Source organism: Molothrus aeneus, chromosome 1 (genome assembly GCF_037042795.1).
Source record: "Molothrus aeneus isolate 106 chromosome 1, BPBGC_Maene_1.0, whole genome shotgun sequence".
Classification (NCBI taxonomy): Eukaryota; Metazoa; Chordata; class Aves; order Passeriformes; family Icteridae; genus Molothrus; species Molothrus aeneus.
This window is the reverse complement of record NC_089646.1, coordinates 114,035,493-114,055,346: the sequence shown is the minus strand read 5'-3', so window position 1 is coordinate 114,055,346 and position 19,854 is coordinate 114,035,493. Positions and strand designations below refer to the sequence as shown.

The 19,854-nt window shown below is 37.7% G+C and overlaps 1 protein-coding gene across 1 annotated transcript in view; it reads right to left on the bottom strand.

The window, feature by feature from the left end:
- Positions 1-2,790: 2,790 nt before the first annotated feature.
- Positions 2,791-19,854, bottom strand: part of XKR4 (XK related 4) — a 211,258-nt gene continuing 194,194 nt past the window's right edge. The window contains exon 3 of the mRNA XM_066563233.1: positions 2,791-4,394. Coding sequence (XP_066419330.1) covers positions 3,448-4,394 — 947 coding nt within the window. The 3' untranslated portion in view covers positions 2,791-3,447. The remainder of the gene's footprint in view (positions 4,395-19,854) is intronic.

Genomic DNA, 19,854 nt, shown 5'->3' with positions numbered 1-19,854 from the left:
ATTTTTGCTATTGCTGTCTCAGTTGAACTTTATTGATTTTAGAACTGTGTGTGGCAAAAAGAAGAGTGCATACTGATTATTAACTGTCCATAAGGCCATAATGGAATTTCAGCATGGACTATGTTTATTCTTGGCAATTTCTATTAAAAATTCTTACAGCTTTTAATGTGACTACTCACAGCAATGCAAATTAGGAAACTGTCCATGCAGCCATCAGAGTGTTTAGATTTCAGTCACTGCCCTCTTCTCAGTGCAGGTGACACTGATGGTATGATTGTAAGAGAGAAAAATTTTGGAGAACAAATTTTGACTTGGTGCATAAGGACTTCTACCCCTGCCTCAAACTGCCGTATTGAATTCTGAGGACAAGGTGTGAATAAGTAGAGCTGCATACATATAAATATATGTACACAAACACACACATATATGTCAATCTGCACTCACACCCTGCAGTAGTTTCCTTAAGATAAACATTTTTGCAAACAGTAGTTTAAGAAATTAAAAATGCTGTGAACGTAAAGAAAATAAATGCTAGGCATGAAAAACCACATGGATAAATAACATCTCTGTGTCCTTCCTTCCAAAACCAAATAAAAGCAAATCAAACAAACTCATCCCAAACCTTCTTCAGAAACCTTGCAATGCAAGCACCTTAACCCTTTAAATTCCATACAAAGCAACTTTTCTTCAATTCTGTAAGCCTGACCAAAGGGCTCACAGCTCTGAGGAAGAGCGAGAGGATGAGAGGGACCTCAGGAGAGGCAGAGCCTCGCTGACAGCAGCAATGCTGCCCCTCTCCCCAGGAGCTGCTGGTGGGAGACTGAAGCTTGAGAAGGCTGCCCACTGTGCCTCACTCAGGCTTCAATTTCCGAGTTGTTGAAGCAGCAGCAAACACTTCAAACTGTCTCCAAAAGAAACCCTCACATCTCGGATCATAGAGCTTACATTTGCCTTCATTGTAAAGAAAAATAGCAATTCCCTTGTGTGAGCTGGAATTTGATTCTGGAGTGAAGGGTCTATTGAATATGATAGGACAAAGGACTTGCTTCCAAAATCTCTTTTTTTTAGCAATTCTTGCAGTGTTATATTTTCTGAAAAAACATGAGTGCTTTTCTCTGAATAATCAGCTGTATCTCCATGAAGAAAAGGCTAATCACTTTGTAAAAAGCTTCAGGTTTGGACTATCAAAGATTTGCTTTATTTGAAAAATTTTTATAGAGGCAGTTGGCAATTGCTTAATTTGAAAATACCTAAGAAACCCCTGAAGCATAGATTTTTTCTGATGTCTGTAAAGTTCCCTCTGCTTTGCAGATTCCTGCACTTTCACAGGTTTTTGTTTAGAGGAACTAGCCCCAGCAAAGTACAACAGGTATTGAATATCTCACTAATTAAAAAAGTCAACATTAAAAATGGCTAATTGAATGCATACAAATAAACATAGTCTGTGTAACCTTGGCCATTTCATAGTACAAATATTTGTAATAGGAAAGACAGAAATTTACCCAGCAGCATACACAGCAGTGACTACACTGGATATATCTGACAGTCCATTTATCAGGTCTTCTCCATCCTGACAATGCCATTACATTTACAACAGTAACTCTTCAGTTCTGCTTTGCTCTCCTAAAATGGATGGAAACAGTTATAGCAAATTGTTTCTCATGGAATCACTTGGTATCTTTACAAGCCACTTACATTTGAAGCAGGATCCACAGTTTATAGAGTATTCTAAAAGTACCCATGTAGGCTTTCATATGGCATTACACTGCAAAACAAATCCATAATGTGTGAAAACCAGGTTCATGTCAACCTGTAAAAGTCATTTGATAAAATTCATGGACCAATTCTTAAAATCTAAGCTATAAAGAGAATGAAATGTATTAAAAGATTTGAGATTTATAAAAAGTAACCTTTTATACCATATTTTTACTTTACAAAAATATTGAAATAATCCATGAGTTTTTCACTCTGCACCAGCTTTAAAAAAAATACTATCAAATTTTGACTTGCACCTTTAATGCATCTGAAAGCACCATCAGGGGATACTTTTAACATAAAGTGTAATACCTTTAACTAGATTTAGGGAGGTATTTAAAACCCAAAAGCTTGCATCAAAAGCACTCTATTACAAGAGATTCTAATTTTTAGACACCTCTGGACACCAGTCTTGAACAGGCAGAAGAGGCTCTTCCACATAACTTGATATATTATACTTCGGTGAATATACTTACTAAGAGGCGGCTGAAAGCCTTTAAAAGACATCACTTTCACCTTGAGGGGGAAAAATCAGAGCTGTCTCTACACATTGAGAGCTTGGTTGGTCTTTCCTGCTTCTTTTTCTGGTAGGGCTTGTGCCACTTGTTGTGTCCCTCAGGCATTATCAACCTTGCAGTTATACAATGTTTGGCACTAGAAGGGTATGGCATGTCAGTCTCTTGTCACACCTGCATACATTCACACACTGAATCATGCATTCTCAGTCCTGAAACAGAGAAGTTTCAGTGTGTTCAGCTCCTTGTGGTTTCTTCTGAAATATGTGAAAGGGGTCCTCCAAAAAGTTTAGAATATGAAAACTATACTTCCTTGTTCTTTTACTTTTTTTTTTTTTGCAAATTCAACACTGAATCATGATTATCATTTAATGAATATCACTACGTGCTAGAGCTCCTTATTTCTCCTCAAAAGCAGAAGTGAGCTGCATAGAGTTTCTGTTGAAAATAATATCAAGAAGTTAAATTGCATTTAAAAAAGATTTTGAAATTCCACAGAAAACAAACAGTTCTGGTAGTGTTAATTTTAATGACTTACTTAATCAGAATTTAGTTTATTTTCCATTGACAGCCTTATAAACATGATGACATTTCTTTTTAATTAAGATGTATTTTGCAAACTTATTCTAACCTGAATGGTTGATTTATGGGAGTGTTGAAGGCTACTAAACTCCTGTTTTTCGCCCCAGAAAACAGTTTTCCTAACAGCTACACTGTGTGCTACAGTTTCGTTATTTTTGAAAAAGTGTGGGTTTTTTGTTTTTGCCATTGATTATGGAAATATCAATCATTCATTTCTAAAATAAAATGCACTACTGGCTGAAGCTGAAAGCTCTGGTCAGAGCCTTTATATTGGTTTGATTGTAAGTACTGTGCAGTCAGAGTTTCATAGCAGTGAGGGGTGGTGGGTGAGTTCCCCCCGCGGATGTAACTGATTTGTATGTGTGGATCAGGGTTTGGGGTTTTTTGAGGCTTTCAGAGATGCTGCTGTATCAGTGTCCTGCAGACAGACTGCACACAGTGGATCAAATGATAATCATGATGATAGCCAGACTAAGAACGCTATAGCTTGCTGCTCTACTTGTAGTACGCAGTTTAATTGTTCCCACAGCCCTATTGTCAACCCTTAATTTGGACTGTAATGTTGGAGCTGCTCCAAGCTGCATTTTTGCTTTGTCTACAATGTGGTCTCATATTCCAAGCGCTCCTGAATAAGGGCATCATCCTTATACTGTAGCCGTGGAGGAGCAGGGGAACATTCAAACGCTAAGATCGCCTTCCTCAAGCTCCTGTCCAACACGTGTCTCTCCCATGCTGGGTACCTGTTCCTGAACAGATCGATTTTAATGACAGACTCCTCAATCCTTGGTGGCCGGGAGGAAGGTGTGGATGGTGCAGTGGGTCTCACCTGAAACACAGGCACACACCCGTCCCTCTCCGCAAATTTTTGATCGCGCTCGCTCGTGACGCTCCGGTTGTTGGAGATGGAGCGCAGGGTGCTCGTGGCCACTTCTGGGGGAAGGGTGAAGGCAGCGGCAGGGTCCTCACAAGCACAGCTTGGTGACTGCCCAAACCTCGGTCCGTTGGGGTGAAAGAAGGCATAGTACATCAGCATAAAAACAATGCCTGTTAAAAAGCTGCTGAACACTACACACAGTGCTGGTATGGCAAATGCATCGGAGATTGGAGGGGCCTTGTACAGATACCAGAGAACACTCAAGGCGGTATTTTCTAAAAGGATGACAAAGTAGTAAATGAAAAGCCTACAGCGTGTCCTCCCTTCTTTGACGTTGAACCAGCTGAAGATATAGATTATCCCAACAACCATGTCGAAAACTATCTCCTCCCACTTAGTGATGCAAAACTCTGTCTCGCAGTGAACGATCCAGAAGGTCATGATGCACCAGTGCAGTACGATGAAGATCCCAAAGTACAGCTGGAAAACCGAGGCAAACAGAGCAAAAGTAATGACCCTTGCTGCAATGGTGAAGAAGTGCCAGCAAAACTGGATAATAACAGCCATGTAACTGATGGGTTTCTTGTCATCGCGGGAGTCACGGAGGGCCTTTTGGTAGGAAGCCAAAGCCCAAGCCAGGGATACAAGGGATGCTGCAGCAGTAAGACCTAGGAGGAAACAGGAGATGCAGTTAAGGCATAATTAGTATGTCAGCACTTGGCTGAAAACAGGGAGATCCTTGCTGCTTTAAATATGTTCTCCACCTCTGGCACAATAAAACCTCTTCCCTCTCCTTTACTCAGAGAAAAGAACCTCTGCTGCTGAGATTTCACTGCCCAGTGCTGGATGCACACAAACAAGAGCAGCTCTTAAACCACGCTCTGAACCTCTTCCCTAGCAATCACATATTTGAAACAAATTAATTAATTCACAACTTTGAGCAGGTCAGGAATCGGTGTCTCTGTCAGCTGTTGTGATTGAAGACGACCGACTGTGGTTTATGTTTTCAAGAAAGAATATGAATTTTCTGATTTTGATAAGCCATTAAAGAAGTCTAATATAAAGCAACCAAGTCCTTCTAATTAAAATGCCAGCATCATCTACATATACACTAAATCAATGACAATGTGAGCATAAATCTACATAAAATCTATTAAAAATAAATTTATGTTAATATTGTTACATCAAAATTTAAACTGCCTTATTCTTGTTGAGGGAAAAAATTGACCATTTTGATATTTTCACCCTTTTTAAACCGAATTTTAATAAGTGGAAAATTCAGAACTTACTTTCTTCCATTTGGAAATTACATTTATTTTTAAAATGTTGGAATTTTTTACAGAATTAAAATAATGAGTAAAGATGGTCCTAAAGTAGGGGGTGATATATTTTAATTTATATAGCCATTCTATCTCCAATATATCACAGAATTGCCTATTAACAAGGCCCTAAATGATAATATTTTAAAACCTGACAAATATTTAAAGCATTTAATATGAAATTATTTCTCATAAGATTTGAAACATTAGTTTTGTGAAAATACAAAAACTGTAAAACAATTGTTAAAAAACCAGACCTTTTCTTATACTTATTTTAAATGTATATTATTCTTTTCTCTTCAAGGGAATTTGATTCTTGTCAGTAGGTAAATTTAGGAAAAAAAATGCTGCTTTGAAATGAATCTGACTTTTAAACTAATCTGTTGCTTCCAGACACTACCAGAAAAACACCTTACATTCCCATTTCAAAAATGGTATAGATCAGCATAAGTATTCAAATGATAAATACTTACATAGAATTCTGGTAGAAATGAATGATAATTCTTCTTTACTAGAAGATTAATTTTTATTTACTTACGCCTCGTATCCAGCTGCTTTGGATAGAAATGGGAATTGCAATTGAAATGCAAAATCCTTGCCTTTCAAGTGTATTTATTATTTAAATAAAATTGCAATAAATGTTGTATACAGAGAAAAAATGTATCAAGCATTTTATATTTAAAACTGGTTTACTACCAAAGCTAATTTTACGTACAGCTAATGAATGAATTCATAAGTCTCAGGATCCCAGACTGAGAATTTATTCATAGGCCATTTAATGATAATGATGCTTCAGCTTATTCTATTTCTAAGCAGTTCCTTAACTTTGAACTAGTTATTGAAGTAAATCAAACTGGCATGAAGAAAACATTTCTTTTGTCTGCTGTTAAAAGCTGTTTAATCATTTCAACAAGCTTTAGTTCTGGATGCATAGCCAGTATTTTTCTTCCCAATTAAACAGCTTTCTTTAGAACTTAACAATCAAGAATATATTTCTTAAATAGCATAAATTTTAAGAAGTTGTATTAATAGCAAATGTTAAATTTAAGCCTAAATACATTATGCTATTTACTTTGAAAGAAAACAAAAAAGTTTATTTTAAAAGAGAAAAAAAGTAAGTTATGGAGATAAAATCTATTTAAACAATTCACTTGGCATAACACACTAAGATTTTGCTCAGTAAGTAGTATAGAGAGATTCATTGCTTTCAGGAGGGATTCTGTTTGCCAGTGTTTCTTCCTCTCTGGCAGGGTGCTAATAATGTTGTGAGCTCCCATGAATCCATGAATTGAAAATCCCCTCATTTCAAAAATAAAAGAAATAACAAACAGTCAGCAGAAATATAAAGCAAACTTAGGATTCCAGGGAGAATTTTTAATAAAACTTCCTAATTTTTCTTCCCATGCAGATGCCTGCATGAACAAACCACCAAAGTTACTTCTGGAATCTTCCTTCACGGACAAAATAAGCTATCAGCAATGAAGACAGGAAAGAGACATGGTATAAATTGGTGTTTTCATTTCTGATGTGTATATTTGCTTTTTCACACTGAGCTGCCTTTCTGTTTCCATTATCTCTGATGACAACCCTGGGAGCTGAAAATGTAAGTTCTTGTTTTCCTGTAGGAATGTTTTAAGTATTGAGAAAACACAGTTCATTTCCCTCATGAAATGAAAAGTTGGGAAAGGTAGATGGATAGTATAAAGAATCTTTCAATACAAACAAGCCATTCTGGACAAGAACTCAAGAACAGCATTATCAGCTAAGGAAAAAATAATGTGAGCGAGAATTCCATATATTTTCTTTGCAAATCTAACTTCAATGACCTCACACACTACCCCAGAGGTTTGAAGAGATATCATCAGTTTTGCATTAGGAAGTGTAAAATTATTCAATAATGCACACAAAATACAATGTTAAACTCACAGGAATTTCTACTGTTCTAATGCTAATTAATTCATAGTCACTGTCTGGGACATAAAGAAGCAAGTACAATAGCTATGTAATTCTGTTATTTAAATAGTCATTAATAGGGAATCATCTTCTGCTTTTACAGAACAAACTCAGGGATACTGGCATACAGGAGAGAAAAGGAGACAAGGGAATGTACAAAAGGGAGGAATTGTCAGTTAATATATTCTGTGTCTGCTCTTGGCTATTGGCAGTGGTATTAGGGATCTAGAATTAAGATAAAGTTAAATGCTTCATGGGCTCCATCCATTTTTCTTTATTGATGAGACTAAGCACTAAAGAATTATTGAAAGTAAATTAATCATGAGAAGAATGATGTAGAAGTCATGCAAATGGCAGTTTGCTAATAAATGTCTCTATATAAATAATTCACTGGGAATGGTTAGAAATAAAGTGAATTATTGTAGCACTAAATGGATAATTCATTAATTAGAATATATTGATGCATTTGTTGAGTATACGTTCATATAAACCTCTTTATCCCTATTTCAAAGGGGAACTAAAATAAATTTCTATTGCTATCAAACAAACATTGTAGCAATGCAGGTGCAGTCAGGAAGACTTATTTGCCACTCAGAAATGAACAGAGATTGGACAAGATCTGTGGGGCCACTGTCCATGAAGAATAAAAATCAGCTTTCCTACTTGCTCATCTGCAGTCTCTGCACTCTTTTTGGGTACTGCAGCAGCTTTCTGGTGTGTTTGACTCTCTTGTATTATGAATCTTATATTTAGGGTCTTGATCTTTTAAATTAAGACTAAATAGCCATTCCCAGTGAATATGTACACAAGCAGCTATATGCTCATCCACTACAGACTGTTACAAGAACAAGAAAGCAGGAATTCTCTAAAATGGCCTTAGGAAGCATGAAAGCACGCTCCATGTTTCTTCCTTTTCTAAAGCTGAACCTTTCAACATTTTCCACAGTATATGATTTGATCTCTAAAGTTCTGTCCTGAAGAGGAAAGAAATGCAGGCTTTGCACAGGAGAAACACCACAATTTGCATCAGCAAAAGGATGCTTTTGAATGGTTCTAAAGTGGACACCTGAAATACCATAAATAGCAAAGAGTGGGAGTGGACATACCCACTTTCAGCCTTTGCAGCATAGCCCATCCACAATAGTCACAACAGAAAAAAAATAGTGCATTGTATCAGGGCAACGTTCTGCCAGGAGCTAATTATAATCTGTTTTGAGTGAAAAATACAATTTAACCTCTTTTATTCTTTGAATGGTTTGCATTACTTAATTTGTATAAAGGAATGACATCTTTTTAATTACAAATGAGTTTCAGATGTTCTTAATATAGTGAGAGTATATCAGACTTTCTGTCCGATAAACAAAGAACAGGATTGCTTTGATTCAACCATAATTTTAATTTCTTTCCCTGAAATTATTAATTTCCTCATATATGATATGTGCTTGCATTTTATAGATTGTGGCATTTATTTATGTATACTTTAAATATAATACATAATACACTACAATGAACTACAGCTCATTAAAGACAAGATAAAAAAATAACACACAGTGACTTTCACAAGTGAAAGCAAATGCATATGAAGGAAAAGAAAATGTATGCAGATATGAATACCTTCACAAATGTATTATTGTTTCAAGGAAGGAAGCAAGCTTGAATAACTAGGTCAGAATCAATGGAATTCTCCTCAATGGCATTTTTGAGAAACCTGATTTGGACTTGAAAGATTAAAGGTATATCCAGGTCCATAAATGACTTTTTCTTCTAATTATATCAGAACATAAATCCTATATAGCATAAGGACAGAACAGCTCGAGACAGCTGGAAACCCTACAAATAAATGAACTGATCTGAGAAAGTGCTCCTTGACATTCAACCTGATTTCAGAAATCAAACTCCTGCCAAGGTGTCTGTCTGCCTCATCCCTCCTTTAAACATTGTACTCATCTCACCATTTCCAGGAGTAAATTTATCTAAAAGCAGGAATACCAAATACAGCAGGACATCTAGGTGTGAAAACAGTGCCTGGGATGTGAGACTTTGAAACATTATTTTAAGAAAGCCTATTTTTTGATTTTTCTTCTCAGCTGGGGAAGTGACATTACATGCATCCAAGCTTCCAGGTGCTTCTCTGAACCACAGCCAAGGATCTATAATATTCACATCTTTGTACTTTAGGAAACAGCATGACTGTATCCCTCCAGCTTCAGAAAATGTCTTGCTATATTTACACATCTTTTGCCACACTGCTCTCCAAGGGTAGGCACAAGCTAAAGACTCACGTGGAGGCAGCCTTGCAGGCAGCTTGAAAAGAGTCCATGGGTTTCTGCACTAATTCTTTTGTTCCCAAACACAGTGTATGGCAGCAATGTGTGTCATGGTGTACATACTGTTCTTGCATACATGGTTTAGTACACAGGAGGCTTTGCAGACCTTAAGGGCAGCTCTTGGTCACATCAAGGGCCACGTGTCCAGGTCATCAGTACGTGTTTCATGCTCATGGATCTCATTCCCTGATCAATACCGTGAGATGAAACCTAAAGCTGAATCTTACTTTTGTTTCATGCATTCCTGTTTTCTGAATGGATAAGAATATAAACTCTTGCTCTCACCTGGGCTGTTTCCCCATAAACATATTGCCAAAATAATCCTATTACCTTTCCACGTCAACAACTTTGTCATATATTAGCTATCATAAACCAAGATCAAAGGCTTTCTGTTCAACTGAAATAAGCTTCCTGAGGTCAGAAAAGCACTTTTTTCTTTTTTCTTAACTCCCACTATATCTGATTGTGACTAGATTGAAATGGCACCCTACTGAAATGTTCCACTCCTGTGGTTTTACACTCAGACTGTGTCCTACTCACAAACATGGGAGTATCAGTGTCTGAGGATGAGTCTCCAGTAGTCCACATTTCCAGTTTTTGCCACAGCCTTTATTCATAGCTGGGGATTTTCAAGGCAACACAGATGCAATATCAGTTTGCCAACATTCAGCTTAACTTTCTCCCACTGCATACCAAAGGGGATTAATGCAGCATAATGTGTGTTAGGAACTCTTCCCTGTTGAAATGTAAGTCAGAATTACACCTGATATTACTCCTCCTTTGTGTTACACAATACTCATAGAACATGCTAGCACATATATAGGAATAACGTCACCCATGATTTCTCTCAGCTGCTTTCAATAGACACTTCTGGTGTTACAACTTCCAGCTGCTTCTTCAATTTGCCTCTCCACAACAACTTGTTATTGCCCTGAAAATCAAGAAATACTCTTTGTATTGTATTACTTTCACCTTATTCATTTTACCTACTCCTAATTTTTTAAAAGCAGTGGTCTGGACTCTGTGTAGAGGACCAAAGTTAAATGGCAAAAGTTTGGCTTATTTTATGTAGCTTTGGCAGTTTCTTAGGGTCTGTACAGGACACCTGCCTAATGATTTATCTCTTGCTGCACTCAGAGTCTTATCCACCTTAACAAATCTAACTTTAGACAGTGTTGAGAAGCTTCTGCTGAGCAGCAATCCTGGTCATAGCTTTAAATACATGGACAATGGTCATAATTTTATTTCAAGATAAAATCAAGCACAGTCTCCCTTTGTCTTTCCCCTAAATCCAAACTAACTATTTTACCCAGTGTTTGCTAATGTTTCAGGAATTGTATTAGAAACTATGAATACAATCAACACAGAGAGAGGCAACTTGGAATGCAGGGACCACAAGAACCATGAAAGTTGCCTCTCTCCTGTCTTTCAAAACACCACAGTAAGTAGTTGAGATCTTTCTTTCTTCACAGACACCAAAAGCTCCACTACCTTCTCCTCTATCTGTAGAAGTAATTGGCTGCTTAAGATACTTGAATGGAAGTCTCACTGTCAGAATACCCCAGCTAAGGCCAGTTACTAGCTCCCATGCTGGGTGATCTCTTCCCCTTCAATTACATTTTTCTAAGATTTGTTATTTTCTTGCTCTACTAAAGATGTGTTAAACTTAAAATTTTCAGTTTAGGAGTCCTCATTAGCCACCAATCAAGTCCAGTCCTTCACTGGCAGTGACAACCACCAGGTACTCATGTGTGCCGAGCAGTCTGTGTGCTGCCAGGCTTGGCAAGACAGCATGAGATCATTTTGCCTGTTAGGAGTCTAAACTTAGATTCTGTACTTTCACAGCTAGACTCCTTGTCTGTTAGGTAATTTGGTGTCTTTTATTCCAGTGAAGTATGTGCAGCACAAACATACCCACTGACTCCAGGCTCATTTCCATGATTTCTACATTTCAGGGCTTTCAATGCCTTGAGCCTGCTGCAAGAAATCAAGGGATTGTTTGGAGAATACAGCAACCCCAAGCAGAACAAGGCCCCTGCCATTAGCTCTTAAGAAACACCATGACAACCTAATGCTAAGTTAAATATAGGGCACCATCTATGGGAGACAGCTCCACCTGCACTGCTCTGTCCCATGCACAGACACCTTCCACAGCACCTATGGCAGCAGCAGCAGCAGCCCTTCTCTCTGCCACCCAGCAGGAGAATGAGAAAAAGATGGAGTTTACAAGACATATAAAAATCCTGTTAGAACTTAACGCTTGAGGAAATGCCTTTCTGCTGGCCCATATTTCTGTGATTTCACCAGCATTTTTCTGTCAAGCTTTTATATGCTCTTGCTTATGCAGCTTCTGTACAAATTTTGTCCTCATATATTTCACTGATTTGGAGGAACCAGCCACACAGATTTTCATTCCATGGCATCTAACAAGATCACCTGGAACTTTTTTAATGGGAAATGCTTTGGAAAAATATTAAAGTGAACTCCCCATCCTCCTGATGATATAAATCGTAAATGCCATTTAGATTATTTAAGTCTTCTATTAAAGAGTACACAAAATTAAAAAAATATATATATAACTTAGTCTGTGAGAGTGCATAAGCATGAACAGGGAGAAAATTAGTATTAGCATTTGTTTCTTTTGCAAAGTCACTGTGTCACCTGCCCCAAGGTTTGCACGCCATCCTTCTCAGCTCACAGGGCAGGGGCCCGCCAGACGTTGGTGGCTGGCTTGGCACTGCTGCAGGTGTGGACTGAACCCACACATCAAAAAAGGACAAGAATGTAAAACTTTGGACTAAAAACTCTCAGAGCAACAATACAAAACTAGAACTGAAAGGGTTACAAAATTTGGAAATAAGTCTGTTGAATTGAAAGCATGGTGGTGCTACAAACTGCGTCGGTTTCCTAATCAATTTCCCATGAAACTGTTTTCTAATTGTTTTCTAATTGGGTGTCAGGTGTCCAAGTGTTGGCAGGGAGACACATGGGGTGGCCTCCATGAGGAGAGGTCAGAGCCTATCCCATGTGGACACAGTTGTTTCCAGCCAGTTTCCAGCCAGCTCCAAAGTGACACACCACAGAATGCAGCTGAGCCCATCAGCCAATATGTTGGTGCCTCTGGAAAACATATTTAAGAATGGACATTTAAAAATGTCTAATAGGCAGAGGAGAGGGGGAAATAAGGATGAGAGAGCAGCCATGCAAGCACTGAGGTGAGAGAAGAAGGAAGGGAATTAAGTTTTCCAGGCAAACGTGTGACAGAATAATGGTGGAGCAGGTAATTTCCCACTGCCTGAGAAGGACCACGATGGAGAGTATTTACAGCCTACAGCCCAGCCTCTGGATAATTCTTGAAGGAAAGTATGGTCTTTTGAAAGCCCACACTGGAGCAGATTTTCTTGAAGGAACTATACCATGTAGGAGAGATACCATGCTGAAGCAGATGAAAAGCGTGAGGAGAAAGAAGCAGGAGAGAGAAAATGGTACTGGACTGACTGTAACTAACTCCCCATCCCCCCTCCTCCTGTTCCACATGGAAGGGGAAGGCAGAAGGGTCAGGGATGAAAGACTGAAGTTTATTGTGGTAAAAAGGGAATACAGGGGAGAAATCTTGCTTTAATTAGTCCATGTTTCTCACTATCCACATATTTTCACTGGCAATAAATTATATAAATCATTATATTTAAAGTTGAGTCTGTTTTGCCTGTGGTGGTAAGTGGTGAAGTATCTCCCTGCCTTTACCCCAGCCCAAAAAGTCTTTTGTTCTCTTTTCTTACCCTGTCCTGTTGAGGAAGCAGAGTAAATGAGCAGCTGGGTGGGTGTCTGTCTGCAGTCCAAGGTCAACCCATCACATGAATCACCTCATTTCAATATATTTTTGCATGCACAAACTGTACATATGGTCATGGCTTTAGGGGCCAGGCTGTGTCTGTTCCCTCCAGGATCACTCAAGAAAATGACTTTTTCCTTGCACAGGGATACGTGAAACATTCCTCAAAATACTGTAAACCCTCCTTCCTCTGAAGGGTGTCTCACCACCTGCCAGTGACCTACAAGGTACTGGCTGCTTCAAAAATTGATGTCTGAGAATATCAAAGCTGTCACATTATTTCCTGAGATTTAATGAGACGATGTGGGAGAAGAATGCACCGAATACCCAGGAGAATTGGAAGGTTACTAAAATCCAGTTTTTCAATGCCTGTAGAGAAAAGTACAAATTCTGGAAAAGGAAGCACCTATAAAATCTTTTGTGTTTTAGTTTAATATAATCACAACAAATTCACCACCTTAATTTTTTTAGTGAAACATGTAAAAAAATTGATACTTCAGTAAAGTGCTTCATAGATGTAGAGATATATTGAAAGTGAGTCAGCACAGTAAAAATTAATGTAAAATATAAGCCACACATTGCATCATGAACAACAAGTAAATTCTATAATTGTGTTCAAAAAAGTGAAAAAGAATTCAAAAGTTTCAGACAAGGGACAAAGCATCCTTCCAAGGGACATTTGCCTTGCCATTAAATATGCACTTTTCCAGTCTGAATTTATCTACCTTTGGTTTTCAGCCATTGATTTGGCTGAAGTTGTGTAGGATTCAAATAACTTAAGCATAATTTTTCACGGACCTTCAGAGTTTTAAAAATTAAAATTTTTCAGGGCATCAGTTTTTTACTCAGAAGCCCTCAGTAGTAACCAGGTGAAGACAATTTTCCTAAGCCTGAAATAAGCTGATGAAAGATACACATTTTTACTATTAACCAAGATTTCTGATATGTTTTCTGCAAGCATCCCACAAGCAAAACAGCTTGAAATGATCATAGTGGCTGCAATATGGTGGAACATATCAGAAATAGAATCTGGCAAATTCAAACTATCTCTTCTGAGTATTTTTTTCAAGACATAGTCAGCAAATCCTAAACTTCAAATAGCACTATCACACTGGCTCTAGAAATGTCTGCTGAGGATTTGGAAAAGGAAGGACTAAATCAATATTTCAAATACACCAGAGATTTTTTTTTAAGATATTTCTCTAGCTGTGGCCAGCATCCAACACAGACAAGACTAGAAGCCAAGATGCATTTTGGCATGAAAAATATCCCAAATATCTTATACCAAGTTTTATTACAAATCAATAACATGGGACCAGGTCACTGGCAAAAAAAATATTGACTCCATGCAAAGATAGCATGGGGCCCTTAAATCTCCTTAAGTCATGATTTTAGGATTGGCTTTCAGTGGTTCATAGGCTCATATTGGCTTTCTGAGATAAATTTCAGCCCTCGTTAAGGAACTGCTATTTCTCCCACTTGCACATTAAAATCGCTCTGAAGTTAGTACCTTATTTGACACAATCTGTCTAAGAAACATTTTGTATACGAAGCATTTTTTTGTGTTTGTCTTTTAAACTTCTCTAAGTTCACAAAAGATGTTGAGGATAATGCTTGATATGATGCTCAGGGACAAAACACAATTAGTGTCACTCTGAAAAATAAATCAATTTAGTATTTGTTCAATCCCACTTAGCAAAGGAAAAACTGGAGCTGTTAGTTCATGTTAGTACATGAAGAAGTTTCCTTTAGATCAAACTCTTTGCTACGTTTCTTTCACTTCAATAAAAGTTCAAGAGTATTTTCACAGTAATTCATTAAATAGACTTATTTTTCTGTTAGTGAAAAAGCAATCACTAACCTCTCCTCCTCCATCTCAAAAGAAAATCCATATTTTCACCTACTGTGGAGATAATGTAAATTGAAGCAAAGCCTAACAAGCTGTTTTGAAGAATATTCAGTGTATTTTGAAGATTAATTCTGCTTCCAGCTCATGCCATGCTTGGATTATTTTAGGTCTCATATTTACATCTTTTTCTTCATTATTAGTTGCAAAATTATTCATTTTCAGTAAGGAAGATCTACAGCTATATATCTACCAGTCATATCTACCTATGAGTGATATAGTTGGAATATATACACATGATATGTGCAGGTAAGTATTACACACATTCTGTATGTATGGCATATTTAGAGTTATATACTACACGCAGACAGAAAAACTGACTCAATTTGAATATACCAAGCAAAATAATGACTCAAAATTTCCTGTGAAAAGCTTCTCCAATATTTATCTGTGGCTTGTGCCAAAAATTTGCTCCTTGTTGCAAGTTTAGATGAATCTAATTTCCATTTCTGCTACTTGTCTGGAAGATTGAAAAAGTTCCCCTGGCTCCTGTCATTAAGTTTTGTTTTTTTTTTTCAAATGTATAAGTACCCAGAGAAAGTGATTGAATTAGTCCTTCAGCCTTTCCCCAATATTCTAGGCTTATGAGTTCCTAAAAGACTTATATCCCAATGGTTGATTGATGGCCTCTGAGACCATTTTTTTCCTGTCCTTTGAATTTCCTTGAGTAGCTCCCTCCTCCAGGAGCTGTGAGTCACAGAACAGGGCACAGTGGTCTTATTGGTGGTGTTCAAACTGGTTTGATCTTTTTAATGTCTCTACTGTATATTTTTTTTCCTCTTCATGCATGGATCAATATAAGGTTCAAAGTGTCAACTTGACACCAAGATCTCACAAAAAAGCTCTTCTCTCTCCTGCTCTGCAATCTTCTGAATTATTGTTTTCGAAAACAGACAATGGGTCTGTCGCACCCATCCTATGGGTGTGTTTCTGATTGTAAAATACACTTTCCTGTATTAAACCATATTTATCTGGTGGTGATAAATTTTGACCAGTCAGTCAGATTGGCCTGTGATGGCAGCTGTCCTAAGCACTATCAGCTACCCTCACATCTCTGCGCAAAGCCTGGAAAAGCCAGTCACTGGAAACCCAGCTGGCAAATGATACATGTCATCATCCATAAGGCTATCAAACAAGATGAGAGCGAGGACAGGCATTTAGTAGGTGCTCCTGAACACTCCCTCACTTATTCTTTCCTTATTTCCATATCCATCTAGATGACAGATTTTAGTACTCTTTAAATGAGCTCTACTCCTTCCTGCTTCAAGATCTCATGTGATTTTAAGTCATATGAATTTTTAAAAAAATTATACATTATTCATTATAGTTGCTGTGATCATTCTGACTTCTGAGCTTGTCAGTGAATGATTACAAGTCTGGGCAACAAGACTTGATATCCAATAAACAAAAAGGTTTGCAGAATTCTACTGTCTCACTTCTAATTCTTTGTTACCTGAGTACACTGTTGCCATTTCTATTATTTTCTGATGAATTATAGTCAGGATAATCTATATTAATGTTTATTTCTGTGCACACTTCCTTATAAAATTTTTAGTTTTGTTTCTTTATGCATCTGCACATCAGTGTGCTCTATGGTAATTGTTAAGAATGACCGATTGATTTCAACAGAATTTGACACAGAAACAGATGTCTCAAAGATGCTGAGTTCTGTGAGGTTTAGGGAAGACAGCAGCTAGAGAAGGGCCCAAAGAAATGTTCCCACTTAAAGCATAGTGGACTTCAGGCATTTCATTTTATGCCTGAATTTCAGGCATTTTTATGCCTTCAGGCATTTTTATTGCAACAGCTAGGGACCAATTAGTAAGTGAATAAATATGTCCCTGGCAGCTGGCAAATTCACAAAGATGTAACTTTGAGCTAATCCCAGCAGATATTGCCTCTTAGCCATCCAAACCAAAAGTCATGAGAGAGAACTCAGAATAAAGAAGGGAGTGAACAGCACAGTGTGACAACCCAGGGGATCTGAGAAAAAAAATGGATATATTCTCAGGGCAGTGGTTAAGGCAGGAAATGAGGCTTCATTATTTTTGCTGCTTGAAGAATGTATGTTAATAGGTGCTCTCCTTTTTTTCAACTCATCTACTTCTCCAATATTTTGTTAAAATATAATATTTCAGTGTCTCCAGACATACATGCCAGGGTCCTCCAGGCTGGAACATGAAATAGTTCAGGCTGGACACAGAACACAAAGAGGGCCCTGCAAATGGAATTCAAATACTTAGATCATGTTTTAAAGATTACTGAACATCTACCTCAAAGTGCAGATAAATGAGTATTAGTTTTTACAGTAGTGTGACTGTAAATCAGATTCTCTGCCGACACAAAGGGGGAAGTGACAGTCAGCTGCATGCCTAATATTTATTTGATTTATTGTTTTTTTGGTACAGTGAGACAGCAGATTAGCAAGGCATTTTTATGACATTGATGATCAAGAAGTTATCAACTCACATCACTGGGACATTTTAACAAAGAGAATAAAAATAATAAAGCATTCCATCTATAACAGTTACCTAAGTATGTGGGATTCACATTCTCTGAACCTGAGAGAAGCAGTGAGAGAAGCAGAGAAAAGAATGATCAAAATAATTCTTATCTCATTTGCTGCCCCTGTGTTGTGCCCAAGTAGAATGCAATGTGGAGATTGTTTACCCAGAGTGATGGTGTTTTGTTTCCTTGGCCTATCAGGGCCAAGCGCGTGTGCAGACTGCTGGTCAGCAGACAGTCACGAGATTCTGGGCAGTGAGTTGAGTTGGGTGCTTGTGCAGATTCAGTTTAGATTCAGAGTAATATTGTATAGAATACTATGGTATAATAAAGTAATCAATTAGCCTTCTGATATCAATGGAGTCAGATGCATCACTTTCTCACCATCGTTGGGGTTGCCCTGCCTTTACTATATAAGTAAACAATTTGATATAAAAATCCAGTAACAACTCATAAAAGCCCAGGAGCAGTAGTTCTACATGTGTTGGTGAAAATACTAGATTGGTAGAATGTGGTTACTCTGGTCCACCCCATTAATTTTGATTTAGAAAGGAAACAGGATAGTGTGCATGCCCTTGACTCGGGGAAGGTATGCTAAGAAATATGCTATTTTCCTTCAGATTTGGTAGTTGTTTGGATGTGCAGCTGTGAATGACTCTTCATTCAGCCTGCAGAAAAATAGCTTATCTCTGCTACTGCACTTAGATAACTCATCCCTCTCAGTCAATTAGAAACATAACTATTCTTTAGAAAACAAAGCTCATAGAAAGCCCTCTGAGCCATGCCATAAACACACTGCCAAGCAAAGAAGCAAAACCAACACCATGACAAACTAATATCCCATTCTGAGATTTGAAAGGTAATATGAAAATACACTTCAAAGAGTTCAGATTCCCAGTTAGAGGAAAAAAAAAGTGCCATGATCTATTTGAGTAAATGATCTTCCACAGAGAGATGAAGTAAATAGGTTATGCATTTTTTTAAAAATAATTGTGGTTCTTACTAGAGCACACACAAAATACACTCCAGCACTGGTGGGAAAAAAATATTTCACATTAATCAGAAATCCATTCAGTTTGTGTGTAGATTGTCTCTATGTCTCTACAAGTTTTAATGTTAGGATACCAAGATGAATTCTATTTTGAGCTCCTAGCATTTAATTTGAACTCTTAGCACTTCTGGCCTGGTTATACAGTAATGAGTTTCAGATTTTTCTATTGCTGTTTCTGACTAGTTTGAAACAGCATATTATGGGCATTGATACTAGCCAAGGAATAAATGCAACACTTTTGCAATAACCTAGCATACTTAAATTATTAATTTTTTTCCAAATCTTAACCCGGTCTGGGAAACAGGAGACAGAAATTTTGCTTTGATTATGTTTAGAACAGTATATGAATACAAAGTTATTTAGATATTTTCCTTATTTTTTTATTGAAAAGCAACGTCTGTCGAGGGGAAAGAGTGTGATTGAATGTATCTTTCTGAGATACTCAACTATTCCTTCTCCTCTCACAAAACAATTAACCATAGATTAAACATCTTGTCCATTTCAGTTCTACATATTTTCCTTCTACTGTTTCTGACCCCAAAAGGACTCAGCATCACCTCCCTCCCAAATGCTGCCTGAGACCACCTTCCTTTTCTCTTTGTCACCTCATCTGCAAGGTTTTCAAACTGCTTTTTTCCCAATGTTCCTTATATTTCTTGTTTTCCCACAGGTTTCCCAGCTCATATATTTGTTTTCTGTAGAGGTGCTCCAGATTCTTGGCTCTCTTCCTCCCTTCCTCTGTTCATCTCATCTGGTATCTCCACATCCCTGTACCCATCCCAGCACCGGGGACAGGTGCCTAGGTACCTGCCTTTAGATAAAACCTCTTGATGACTGGAGCATTGAGATCAGAGCTGTCTGGTTCAGAAATGTGTTGTGGTCCTCCATAAAACCAGACAGCTGCCCTCTCATGCTCACTCCTCTTGGCAGCAGCATCCTGTCCCAGCAAAGCACAGCTCTGGTTTCCAGCCTGTGTGTAGTCACACACAGGTAGCACCTATTTGCTGTTCTTCAGGCATTCCCCCCAAGCCAGCTCATCTGCTTTCCTTAGGCAGACAGGCTTTTTATTGAAGTCCTGGTAACTATGGTTATTTATTAATTTTTTTTTGGACAATAGATCCTGCTACAACAATGAATTTCATAGGAAACAAATATTCTTCTGAATTTTAAAGCAAGTTTTACTGGTACTACCTGCTTCGTATTTTAATACAAGATGTCATATTGAGGACAAAGGT